General features: G+C 33.3%; 1 protein-coding gene across 1 annotated transcript; it reads right to left on the reverse strand.

Moving 5' to 3' along the window:
* Positions 1-1077: 1077 nt before the first annotated feature.
* Positions 1078-3040, reverse strand: LOC129224720 (degenerin unc-8-like). Its single transcript, XM_054859266.1, has one exon. It carries the CDS (start codon positions 2383-2385, stop codon positions 1093-1095), a length of 1293 nt encoding a protein of 430 aa, XP_054715241.1. The 5' UTR covers positions 2386-3040; the 3' UTR covers positions 1078-1092.
* Between the last annotated feature and the right edge of the window lie 11625 nt (positions 3041-14665).

A 14665-nucleotide genomic window follows, 5' to 3' on the forward strand; every position in this document is an offset into this window, starting at 1 on the left:
AAATCTGCATATTAAGGTTAATTCTGAAGCTGCCAATAAAATTTAAAATTAAAAATTTAGCCAAGAAATGTTGGTATAGTAAAAGCTATTCGTATAAAGCTGTATACCGCCGCATTTTAGGTGAAATTTGCTCCAGACGTACATGTACCCGGCCTCTTTTAGCAGTATAGTGCAATATTTCTGTTGAAATTTTTAAGATGAAATTCAAAATTTATTATTGCGGAATTTTTTCAGAATTAAATTATTTAAATTTTCATAAGCTCTGAAATTAATTCGAAGTGTCTCTCGGGAGGGGGGGGGAGACCACCCCTCTCAAGAAAAGTTTTTTGACTTAGCAAACAATTTGTTTTCTCCCAAAACTATTTCTCTCACTCTTCCCTGTGCTTTCAAAAATTGAAAGCACAGGATTTGATCAACATCTGTTTGTTAAACATTAAAGGGGAGCAAATTAATCCTTTTCATTTTTTTAAATGGGATTTTTAAGTAATCTCACTTTAGAAATCGCAATAATTTGATTTTCAAATTTAATTTCTAACGTTGTATGCATTTCAGGTTTACAATAAAATACAACGCCAAAATTTCATAAAAAGGAACTTATGTTTCAATCTCTGTTTAGCGGTTTTCCCCCTTCCCATAAAGGGGGGAGGGTGATTTGAAAAACAAATAATAAAATAAAATTCAAAAGCCGGAGTCGGCGACGGAGTTGAAGTCGTAATCGGATGTTTCAAAATCCTGAATTCGGAGTCGGAGTCAGCTATTTTCCTTCCGACTCCGCAGCCCTGGTTTATCCTCACAGTTAATTTCAAAATATCCATTTTGCAATCGTCAATAAAGAACATTTTATGCTGTGTTTTTATATTAAGGGTCGACATTACGGAGGCAATATATTTTGCTTACTGGGAAGTAAATTTACATTTTCGTTCAATTCTATAATTTGACTTGTGCGGTTTTTTATTCGATCTCTTTATAAAGTGCTTTAATTTTGCATTTATTTATGTAAAATTGGTGATTTTCGAAATTTTTCAATCAAATGGAAAGAAAACTAATCAATTCAGTTAATAACAAACGAAAAATGTGTGATTTTAAGACCTTTCATTTCATTAATCGTAAAGTAACTAAAATTATTTGAATGTGCTGAATAATGGAAAACAAAGAAAAGTCAAGCCACAGACTTAAAATGGCCCCCAAGCTACCGTAAACTTCTGTGCCTCTCAAGGCAGGATATTGGGTGAAAACTTTATGATCCAATGTTCTGTAAAATATTTTCAATGTAGCATTTCTTCTATAAAGAGGTAAAAGCGTGGATTTCTTTTTCAGATTAAACGTATCAGATATCAGTTTCGCTAACCCGTCTTCTTTCATGTGTTTGTAATTTATTCTTGAAATGTCATTTTTGTAAAGGTTCACAAAACAAGGCAAAGGGCACTCACATGGGGGGCTGACCTGTCCCATTTCGACCAGAATATCATCAAGACATTGCATTTCGACTTCATTTCGGAGATGGCATGACCTGTTTGAAGAATCGTAACCTAAAAAGGGATCTGTACATCCACATTTTGACAAACTCTTCTTCTGCACGCAACTTCGTACGCAATCGTATCTACTTCTTGAGCTAATTTCACGATTTCTGCTGTTGTAATCAAAGCAGCGATCTTTGTAAGGAGGTGGCAATCTTTGAATAGACATTTTTGACAAAGACATCCTCGTTTCGAAGCCAGGACTAATGTTAATCCCATTCTCTACCGGGTTCGGTTTCTCGTAAACGTTGTGAATTATTACTCGCATTCCAACGCTTGGTGTTATGCCAAGATACGTGCTTTCTCTGGCGTCTAAAACTAATTCCAGGGCATTATTCGGCCCGACCCCATCTACTTCTTGGGGAATTTTAATATTGTCATTCATGTAATTGAAACTGTAGCAGTTTCCGTACTGCAGACTTTGATGAAAAGTAAAATTATCAACTCCGCAAGGGTTACCTTTGAACAGACAATGCAAAATCACATGATTAAATTTATATCCAATTTTTTGACGAAACTCTGGAGAACGACCCGTATAAAGCTGAAAAAAATCTAGTCTCCGAAGACAGAGCTTTTTTTCTCTTGCAGTTGGCTTTTTCAAGCACAGTGCTTGGATTTTCCGCTCCGAAGTAACTATTGACCTCATCATTACTATACATTGTTCCCACGTCTCCTGCTTTTGAATGCATTTGTAGAACATATTGTGCATGCGGTTTAGGTTGCAAAGAGTCACAGCAGGAAATTCCATGCTCGTGCGTGTATGTATTTCTAAGTTAGTCAGCACTGGGTAGCTGAAATAAGCGCTGAGGAAAAAGTACATATCACGAATGCATAAAATAGACAAGCCTAACAGAACACTTCTTCTCATTTTAAACGAAACTAAAATATTTTTAGCACTGAATGCGTTAAAGTTAAAAGTCTGAAGGAAATGAATTTTCAAATCAGACTTATGTTTTTTGTCCCAAGTTTGAATTATTACAGACTTTGCTTAAAAAAAAAAAAAAAAAAAAAAAAAAAAAACATATTTGGTACTTCCTTCACTTTGTGAGAACTAATCGAGTTTTCTATCTGTCTAAAGACACATATAGCACAAAATAATGTCCAATAATTTCTGTCAAAAGCTATTTTCCCTACTAAACACACACAAACTTATATTCTGTGAAAATGCGAGGAAAAAACATGCCACCACCATAAAAATAAAAAAGCTCTATTTTTTGACTCATACGAAAACTAATAGCAGGATGTGAAATTTTTTTTCTATGACAGTCTGGAAAACTTTACAAACGAACAGTTTAGTCTACAAAATTTACTCTAAATGTGTTTGGTTAAATTCTGAAGATACCGTGCAATCAACCCATTCATCTGTGTAAATTATTCTTTTTACAGAATGCACTATTTCTTTATTTTATAAACTCACATAAACTACAACCACTTCAGCTGTCAAAATTACTTCTACCCCATTCTGATTATCCAAGGAATGTTGAAGTTTAATCAGCATAAACGTTTCATATAGAATATTTATATCGTGGCTTGTTTCATTCAAATGCAAAACAAGTAGTACGGTTCCTTAGAAGTTACCGTAATCGATTCTCATGAATTTCCATAACAATGTATCAACAATTTGGAGGAATTCATAAAAGAAGCTTTTTCTTTCTCTCTCTCTCTCTCTCTCTCTCTTTTTTTTTTTTTTTAGTTTTCCCATTTACGGCTTGCTAATTCAAAAATAAGTGGTGTATTTTCGCTCACTGTGCTGCAAGTGAAACTTTTTATCGATTCTCGATATTTTAATGCACACAAACAGAGAAATAAGGACGGATACAAGGGAGGGGCGATGGGGGCGATCGCTCCCTCCTTGAGCCGAGATGTAGAGACTCTCCATCAGCATATTTTCGATACTGAAGTTTCAAAAACGTAATTTTTGACAATCTTCAATAATGTTACGAAATAGAGGACTCTACCTCGAATAAATTTTTCAAAATTGTAGTCTTGAAAGCTCAATTGTAGCCATAGAGAAAGGGATCGGAACTTTGTACAGGACTTTTTCCAAGTTCCAAAAACACAATTCTAGACAATTTTAGATGACATAGCCCGGGAAAGTTTTTTTAAATTGAAGTCCAAAAAAGCCAATTATAGGACACCTTTGATGATGTTGAGGTTTGGGATGGGGTTCAGTATAGGGTAGACCGGGGCACGTTTACGCATGGGGTACGTTTAAGCAGTTCCCTTTTTTCAAAACGAGTTATAAGTGGAGATCCAACAGTTTACCAGATTTTGATGCTGCTCCCTAGCAAATATTCTCACAAGTTTTTGAGCATCAGTCGAGCTTCGGTTTAGGATGCGGATAAATGGGTGGTGAAAGCTGAGAAACATTTTTACGTAGTCTTTGGCTTCAAAAACAGCGGCAGTTGAAAAAACTGCCAAATGCATCAGCTATTGAAATCTTTCTGCAAAAATTTGTCCATATTTCTGCTGATTGATTGGATAATGAGCAAGGGTTCAATCGGCATAAATAATAATAAAAAAACCATTAATTACATTAAAGTTCTGTTTAAATGGAAAATGATCAGCCAAATCCATTTATTATTAGCCTATCTTGTGGAAAAACGTTACTTTAAGATTTGACTAGAGAAAATTTTTGAACAGTCAGACGAAACGCAAAAATATTCAACAATACAACAATTCTAGCTATCAACTGGGAGTTGTGACGATACACTAAATAATGAATTGGGTTGATGAAAGCATCTAACATGGAACAAAAATGCTCATAAAAAGTTGCTTTGTACAACTTAGAACTTTTTAACAGATGCCATCTTCAGCAGAAAAATTAGCGCTTTCGATGGACACAATTTTACTATGTGCACGTATTTTTTTTCACCCCAATATTGAGGCATTTATGTGAAAATTGGGACTTAAATTGGAATAAAAAAGGAACGATCAATCGGATCTTTTTCGAACTGGTCTATAAACCTTCCCAGTATCAAAAAGAACAAGCGGTGAAAGTTTCAGCCAAATCTGCCGGGTAGTTTCTGAGATCTTGGGGAACAAACTAACCAACAAATTTACTAACATCCATTTTTATATATATAGATTCAACCTGTAATACATTTTCTTTATTTAAAAGATGGTAAGACATTATGTTAAAAATACTATCAGAATTACGTCAGATGTCAAAATAATGAAAAGGCTTATCGATAACCCAAGTATTTCTTCCAGTAAGCCTTCCACATCGTCACATAAGGACTACCCCAGCTGAGACCATTTGAAAAAGCAGAACCAAAGCTTAGGAACCAGGAAGTGAAAAACAAAGAGGATGGTCACAATCCTAAATGATACTCTGATTAAAGAAGCCATCAGACAAGAGCAGTTAGAAGCTACAAAGAAAAAAACAAAATGAGCAGAACAAAACGAAAAAAGAAATTTCGTTCAAATTTACAAGTTTCTGTTGGAGCAGAAATAGAAGACATCAAAGTAAAAAATATGAAACCAAAACCTGCGACAGGGAAAAAGTTAGTAGTCTGCGAAAGGAAATCAATGAATGATTCTGTTTACGAAGTAGAAAATCGTGCTTGCATCTATTATTTAAAAGCTCACAACCAATCGAAAAAAAAGACAAGACAAGACAAGATAGCTTTTAGATGTCAAAACGCTTCCTATGACAAGTATGCGAAATGAAATACTTTATTTTTGTTTTTAAAATCTAACAGTAATGAGGAAGATGACGAAATAGTTTCTGTTTTTAATTAGCAATACGCCCTATGATTTTAGTTTAGCCTATAAAATGTTCTTTCATTATTTTTTTGTGATTTTCTTATTTTCAAGGTGTTTTAAGACAAATGAAACATTTAAATTTGTCTAAATATTTATTTTACTTACTCCTTAGTATCATTTTATGCGTAAACGTATCCCACTCGATGCGTGTAAAGTTGCCCCGTGTTCGGGGCAAGTTTACGCAACCGACATGGAATTCAAAATACAAGAGCTGAGCAGCAACATAATATACAATTTTGACTTTATTAACTGCTTTATGAAACCACAATGTCTAAAATTTTCTATGTTCAAACATAAAAATTAGAAAATTCATTAAAAATATCCGCGTAAATGTTCCCCGGTCGACCCTACCCTGCTCAGGAACTTTTCAGAAAGGGAAATTACAAATAATAATAATGATAATAATAATTTGAGACGACCTTCCATGATGTTAGGGGGCAGAATTTTGGGAATTTTTATATTCCCAATCTGAAATCAATCGCCCCCTCCTTGAATACTCTCTGGATTCGTCCTTGCAAGGAAAGAAATAGCTACAGAATGAAGCATGAAATATTTTTTCATAATGTAAACCGATCAGTCAATGAACTCCCCCCCCCCCCCTCCGTGAATAAACAGCTATTAATTTTTGGTAAAGAAAATAATGAAGTTAATTAACAACTTGGTTGTAAAATAACCTGGGCGGAGAAGGGAGCCGGAGCAAAATTGAGACTTTTTTTTTTTTCATATCTCTCTCGATAGCGATGGATCACATGACTTGCTATCTACCAATTATAAATCCAATGAATGGAGTTAACGCCAGAAAACAGCTTAATGGGGTCTTTTCCAAAATTTTAAAAGTATTTTTTTCTGAAAGAGCATGTTTAAAAGTATAGGATCACACCATTTTTTAAATAATTTGTTTAAGTTTAATATTTTCAAAAAATTACTCGGTGCGCTTTCATTGTTTACGCTTCTGTCCGATGACATCACAAATGATGAAATGCCATTCAGTGTTGCCATTCACAGAGCAAAATATTTAATTCGCATCTTTACTCACGTGTATTGGCACAATAGCAAACGTAAGGCGCAATTATTAATTCGCTTCTTGATTATCATAACGTGGAAACGTGGTAGAAAGATGCGCCAAAGAGCGTCATTTGTGACGTCATCAACCACGCCTTGTTTGAAAAATCGTACATTTCAAAAAATTAATTAAAAAATAACTGTTGGGAAAATGAAAGTATTTTCTGGGTCCATGTTATTTTATTATTTTTAATTTTATTTTTTAAATAATTAATTAATTTATTTATTTATTTTTGAGCAATCACGATTGCTTATTGTTCTCATTTGACAGTCCTTGACGTTGTGGTTCCTTTTTCAGCTTGGACCAGCAGCACCACCGCCCACCGGCGCAGCGGCGGCACGGCTGCTCTGGTCCTGAGCACTGTCCTCCGGAATCCACTTCTGCTGGGTGGTGGCGTCCATGTCCTACAACGCATGCTCATACACGCGCGTACCTTTATACACATACACAGGCCTACGTGCACGCACTTAAGCCTACACACACACAACTATACACACATAACCACCCAGGAGGAGGGACATGCCTGGGTGGGGGAGCCATTTCTAGAAATAATAACTCTAATTATGGTCTTGTCAACTCGTGATTGCGAAAAACATAATTTGAATTCAAAGTTTCAGAATTCAAATTAGAGTTGATTGAAGGAAGAGGGTCACTGTTTTTTTTTTTTTTTTTTGCTTTTCATTGCAGAGACAAAAAGTACTACTTTTGACTGAAGGAAACAACCCGATCGAATCAAAAAGTGATTTCAATACATGCGAAAGTGAGTTTGTTTGTAATGTTTTCACGACTTTACAAATCAACCGATCATCATGAAATTTTATAGCCTGTTGCCATGGCTACAAAAAAGAACATAAAATAACTTTCATCCAGAAAAACAGCTTTCCAAGGTTTTATTTCAATTTAAAAAAAAATCCTAAATTTGCGAATATCTCATCGAAAAAAAGTCACATTACTTGTTCGATTTTTGCAGCATGTTCAAGTCCTTAAAAAGCTGCACAGTGAATATTACACGAAATTCGAGGGATAATTAGACAAGTCCCTAATTCTTCAGTTTAAGCTGATTTTATTTTTGAAAACGAAGTTTACCGCTGACCTTCATTTTTACCATAGACTAATAATAAGAGTAGACCGAGCTTTCTCATTCTTGCTGATAAAGAAAATTGGTTCATAGATGTATCATGTGACTAGTGGAAGGGCTTGGCGAAGACTTTGGCAGCATGGTTGCTAGATGGCAGCATTATCTATTCGCAACTCCAACGAACTATAGGGGGCACTGCAGTCACTGTCTAATGGCGGAATTAAAAACTAAAACAAACGCATGTGGTAACGAAGAAAATGCTAAAAGTGTTGTGATTTTTGTTGTTATGTATGATTTTTTCGCTTTATTCATTTGAAAAGATTTTTCAAAGTCTTTTGGTTATTCTGACCCATATAGAAAGAGATTAGAAACCAAAAAGTATTACGAAAGTAAACAATTAATGCAGAACACACAGTAAGTTGTTCTGAAGCAGCCATTTTCACGATGTTGAATTCGGAATTCATAAATTTTTGGTTCGCTTCGAACGGCATTTTCATTTTATACCGTTTTTTCTATACATTAGTACATATTAAGTTCAGTTTCGTGACATTTCCGGCATTTGTTGACATTTTTGTCACATAGTGCACATACGTGGCAGACTGTCAAGAGTAACGTTTAACACTAGATAATTTATTTCTATGACTATATGATTGGATATCTAAAGAAATCATGCATTTAATTCATTCGTCATGGAAATGATTTACCTGATATGCGAAATCTTGTCAAGATACATTATTCTTTCACACAATTTTAAAACCATAACCCTATACAGTGTCTCCCAAAAGTGTTCGTACACTTTGAAATTTTTTAGTAAAACCAAAATAACTCGAAACTGAATTCGAATATGAAGTCCAATATTTTTTCACATCATTCCTATGTCATTCTAAATACAACCCATTGATTTTTTTCAAAATATTGACGGAACTTCTTTTTGAAATGGGTCAGAAAAAGAAGAGACAGAGAAATAACACGCCACAAAAGTCATCGTACACTCAAATATTTCCGAATAAATTCCTGATTAAAATTATCATATGAAGTTTTATTAATATTTTTGCATTGTGTTGACCCTTATAAGTCATTTGGCTTTATTTTTTTGTTTATTTATTCCTTAATATTGTGCTTATTACTGTAAAATGGCTGGTAGTCGTAAAAAACCGCAAACACCATTCAAAATTTGAATTTTTTTCCCACAGTAGTGATAAATTGGTTTGAAATGTCTCTAAATCAGTTAATTTATTTGTTTGTATAGTAAAGTGCTTGATAAAATGCTTTAAAGAAAGGAATTGGACCGAAAACAAGGTAAGAAAAGGTCAACCGGCAAAGTTGACAAAACGTGATCGGAGATTTAAAATTACAAAAATTATGAAAAATACACATTTGAGTGCTGTAAAAGTTTCTGCAGAGTTAAATGAAACATTTTACATTTAATTTTTACCTAAAATTGTTCGCCAAGTTCTCTGATTAGCTGGATTAAATGGGAACTCTTCCCGCAGAAATTTTCTTGGTCATGCGAAAAACAGAAAGCTTACGATTTTCGTCGCAAATCAATGCTAAATAAGCTAAAAACGTTTTAGAATCACTTCTTACTTACAGATAAAAATGAATTCAACATTTTTGGGTATTTTTTGGTACAATTGTATGTAGAAGAAAAAATTAGGGACTTAATCTTAAGAACTTCTTTGGATCATTTAATCAGGACGGTGGAGGTGTTCTAGTGTGAGGGTGCATATTAGCATCAGGGCTTGGTAGTTTGTAATTTTTTGATGAAATAATGAATTATGCTGTTCCTTTAAATATTTTAAAAACCAATTTTGAACTCTGAGCCAAAAATTTGGTTATTGGAAACAACTTTGTTTTTTATCAAGATAACGATAAGAAGCACACGGTTTTCAACGTTTGCGTCTGGTGCCTCGAAAATTGTCCTAAAATTTAGAAAATACCCTCTCAATCTCAAGATTTTAACTTAATGTAACGTATTTAGAGATATCTGGAAGCTAGATTACGAAAATTGGGCGTTAAAACGAAAATAGAGCTAGAAACAGTAAGACTCGAAGTGTGGTTGAACACTTACTCAGAAATTACGCAAAAAAAAAAGAAAGAAAAAGAATGAAATCTATTCCCAGACGTTTAAAAGGTGTTATGAATACTGTATGATATTCCACTAATTAATAACTTAATCAAAAGTTAGATTATTCAATAATATATATAAATTTTATAAAGTGTACGAAGACTTTTGTGACATAAAATTTCCGGCACTTTTTGGTTTTTGATTTTTAAAAAATTAAGTTTTAATATTTTTTAAAAACGTTTCATGTAGTTTTGTTAAAAATAGATCATAGATCTTATAATTAAATACCTATTCCGAAATATTAATTCTAACCAATGGAATGGGGCCTATTTCGTTCAAAGTCGTAGGTGTACGAAGACTTTTGGGAGCCACTGTAAACAGATATTTGTCGAACTTTTATTTTTGATTGTTCAAATTCTTAACGTTCTTTCTGGATTTTTCAATCTGTTCTGCGATAAATATTTTCAAGGAAATTTATTTGCATACTTTCTGTTTCAGTAAGATACTGTAGTAACAAAGGTTATTTAAATCATTTATGCGGAATTAGGTTAAGGAAAAGTGTCCAGTCAATGTTGTTAAGTTCGTTTTTTTTTTTTCATCGAATTGAAAATCTGATATTTATTCAAATTCACTCAGAACAAAATAAATAAAATGTGTACTCACAGTTTATATATGGTGGTAGTTTTCTTTTCAGTTGATTGACCATTATTTCTTTTTACTTATCGAATTCTGTAATCTTACTATCATTTTATTCCACTCATGATAAAAATTAAAAATGGTTTAACTAAAAACGCGAAATCTCGCCAAGGCTACTTTGCTCGCACAATACTAACACTATAACCCTAAACAAATTTGGCGAAACCTTTCAGCTGAGAATAAAAGGAATAAAGTAAATTCTTTCTCGGTTAAACATTTTTCATTTTGTTCTACGATAATAAATTCAAGAAAATATTTTGCATACTGTCCATTCCAACTAAATGCTGCTGTAAAATATGATTAGTTAAATTAATTTAAGATTAAAAAAAACTCATATTCTTACAAATTCATACAAAACAATAAAAATTTCTACCTGGTATAACGTTATCCAATTTTGTTAATCCAGAGTTTTCTTGTTTACGCTTCCACCATTTAATACTTTTTTGAAAGAAATAAGGAAAACTAACATTATTTTGAGAAGCTCGAGAATACTACTAAGGGACGAATTAATTTCTGTTGTTGAAGGCGTTCTTAGACATGTTGAATGCGTTACTCAGAACAAACTGACCGCGTTTACGTCAACAGATACACGTGGAGCGCAACGTGGCAATGTTTTAGTTGCATTCGCAGTTTTATAAATCACCGCAAGGTAGCGTATTCGAGCGCTGGAGTTCCGAATAGTTTGGCACTCGACATGTATTTTAAGACAATGTGTTTTCATTAAAAAAAACTTCCAGGTGCAGAGATTGAACTGTTTTTCTTTTAGTTATGCATTTTTTTTGACATTAGTAATAGTTTTTGATCAGTTTTCGGTAACTTTTATTTCATTTGGAGCTGTCAGCGTTGGCGTGAACGAAATGGCGTAAACGTTTTGCGTTAACGCAAAAATGTACTAATCGGTATCTTAAATTGAAACTGTAGGTAAAAATCTTACCGTTTGCTGATTCTTCTTGGTCGCTTGCATCTTTTATTGCTTAGAGAGTTATTGAAATTGACTAAAGAAAATGCACAATACTATTTAAACGAAAAACTCACTATATTAACAAAATATTTACAACTTAGAATAACAAATTTACAAATCGGACTCCATAAAAGATCATTCTTCCGTGTTCCATCAATTCTATTTATTTTATTTCGCGTTGGCGTTGATCGTCTGCTACGATTAACGCCCGTTGTTGCTAGGATATCCACCAGTCACATGGTTTGGTTTATGAGCAGCAAAAGGGTTGTCATAGCTCGGTCTACTCTTATTATTAGTCTATGATTTTTACATTATGGTCCCCCATTTCTGGTCATGGAATTGAAACTAAATTCGCAACTCCAACGAACTATAGGGGGCACTGCAGTCACTGTCTAATGGCGGACGAAAACTAAAACAAACGCATGTGGTAACGAAGAAAATGCTAATAAGCCCAGTAAATTTTGTTCGTATGCATGATTTTTTCGCTTTATTCTTTTTAAATTAATTTTCAAAGTCTTGTTGATATTCTGGCCCACGTAGAAAAAAATGAGAATTCAAGAAGCATTACTAAACGTTAGAAATTAATGCAAATTACGCAGTTCGTAGTTCTAAGCAGCCATTTCCACGATGTTGAATTCGCTATTTATCAATTATTGATTAACTAAATAATAATTGTGGCCTGACAAGAATAACAATTAATGCTAGAAACTTTAATTATATGACATTACGAATTATTGTCAAAAGAAGATGATACTTCTTTGCCTTGCTTGGCTAGCGCTAATTGTTTTGCATTTGTAGCTGAGTTATTTTTCTCAAATTGCCGAATCGGTTCATTTTAAATTTTTCTGTTTGGTATGTTTCTAATTTCTGAGTTATGATTTAATTACGTCATTCTATACAAATCATCAACAAAATTCTCACGGATATATGATGGTAGTTTTCTTTTCAATTGATCTACCATTATTTCTTTTTACTTATCGAATTCTGTAATCTTTCTACCATTTTATTCCACTCATGATAAAAAATAAAAATTGTTTAACTAACATGTGCGGAATCTCGCCAAGGATACTTAGCTCGCACAATACTAAAACTATAACCCTAAACAAATTTGGCGAAACCTTTCAGCTGCGAATAAAAGCAACAAAATAAATTCTTTCTCGGTTAAACATTTTTCATTTCGTTCTATGATAATATATTCTTAAATTAAATCTTAATTATCTCAATTAATTTAACAAACCATATTTTACAGCAGCATTTAGTTGGAATGGACAGTATGCAAAATATTTTCTTGAATATATTATCGTAGAACAAAATGAAAAATGTTTAGCCGAGAAAGAATTTACTTTATTCCTTTTATTCTCAGCTGAAAGGTTTCGCCAAATTTGTTTAAGGTTATAGTTTTAGTATTGTGCGAGCAAAGTAACCTTGGCGAGATTTCGCGTTTTTAATTGAACCATTTTTAATTTTTATCATGAGTGGAATAAAATGGTAGTAAGATTACAGAATTCGATAAGTAAAAAGAAATAATGGTCAATCAACTGAAAAGAAAACTACCACCATATATCCGTAAGAATTTTGTAGATGATTTGCATAACATGACATAATTAAATCATAACTCAGAAATTAGAAACATCGAAACAGAAAAATTTTAAATTAACCGATTCGGCAATTCGAGAGAAATAACTCAGCTACAAATGCAAAACAATAAGCGTTAGCCAAGCAAAGCAAAGAAGTATCATCTTCTTTTGGTAATAATTTGTAATGTCACATTAAATTTTCTAGCATTAATTGTTATTCTTGTCAGGCCACAATTATTATTTAGTTTTATCAAGAATTGATAAATAACGAATTCAACATCGTGGAAATGGCTGCTTAGAACTACGAACTACGTAGTTTGCATTAATGTTTGACGCGTAGTAATGCTTCTTGAATTCTCATTTCTTTCTACGTCGGCCAAAATATCCTCAGGACTTAAAATATTGATTTAAAAAGGATAAAACAAAAAATCATACATACGAACAAAAATCGCAACACTTATAGCATTTTCTTCGTTACCATGTGCGTTTGTTTTAGTTTTTTCGTCCGCCATTAGACAGTGACTGCAGTGCCCCCTTTAGTTCGTTGGAGTTGCGAATCGAACTGACGAGAATTTCATGCAATACGAAGTTTGTTAATCCAGAGTTTTCTTGTGTTTACGCTTTTGCCATTTACGACAATCATCTCACTTTTTAGAGAAAAATAATGAAAACTATATCATTATTTTGAGAAGCTCGAGAATACCATTAAGGGACGAAACAATTTCTGTTGCTGAAAGCAATCTAAGACACATCGAATGCGTTAATAAATACTCATAACAAACTGCCTATGTTTACCAACAGACACACGTGGAACGCGATGTTTTACCTTTTTCTTTAATTTTATAAATCACCGCAAGGTAGCGTATTCGCAAATCCAGAGCTCGAATAGGTTACCTTGCAGTGATTAACAATATTGTCGAAAAAGGTAAAACATTCCATTCCACGTATTTTCTTTGGGGTAAATTGTTACTCAGCTAGACAGTTTGTGATGTAATGTAATTTCAGAAGAATAGAAAAGAAAGCTTCCCACAAACATGATGAAAAATTACTGCCATTCACTAAGCGTCAAAGCAAGTTATAAGTTACGGCATTTGTCTGTTTTACCTTTTTCATCCGCCATTAGACAGAGCTGCAGCGCCACCTATAGTTTATTGGAGTTGCGAATACATGCTGCTGTCATAGTGGAAATATCGCGCCTGATGCTGGTTAATATATAAAGATAACTGAAGTTTTAGGATGTAAAAAAAATACCCCAACGAGGTTTAAACTAAAATTTTTAATCATAAAATTGCTCTTTTCTGCACGTTAATGTTAAAAATTGCTCTTTTTTTTTTTTTTTTTGGCCTAGTTGCTGAACATACGTCACTTGAAGTAACTTTTATTTTTGAGGTAGACCGTGCAACGTCGGGCAATGAAGTTAGTAAATAACTAAATAATAAAAACTTTTAAAAGGTTTCAATATTGCAACAAAGAGAAAGATAATCCAAACATGCAAACAACACGAAAAGTCATCAAAACGCTGACTTTTACTATAACCACATTTTTTTTTGACCGAATAAAAGTTGAACAGTAGAGCTAACTACAACTTGATTTTGTGTGTCACATAAGAATGTTTTTCACACTGTCGCCTTTTTTTTTTTTGGTGTTTTAAAACAATTTTCAGCTCTCGCATACATAAAGTCAAAACATGAGCTAGACGTTGAAAGTAGCCATTGATATCGCGAAATATGAGTGGTATTACATGCAAACCTCACTTTCATGCTGCCGTATAAAATTATCATCTCAAACTTCATAGATATTTACTAATTGCAGCTTTCTTAACCAGCTATAATTTCTTTAATTTTTAATTGAATTTCGATTGTATAACTTGCATTGATCATGATCATGTATGTTGGGGAGGAGGGGGGCATGAACTAGTGTTCAAAGTGATGCGCAAA

Source organism: Uloborus diversus, chromosome 6, assembly GCF_026930045.1.
Source record: "Uloborus diversus isolate 005 chromosome 6, Udiv.v.3.1, whole genome shotgun sequence".
NCBI classification, from domain to species: domain Eukaryota; kingdom Metazoa; phylum Arthropoda; class Arachnida; order Araneae; family Uloboridae; genus Uloborus; species Uloborus diversus.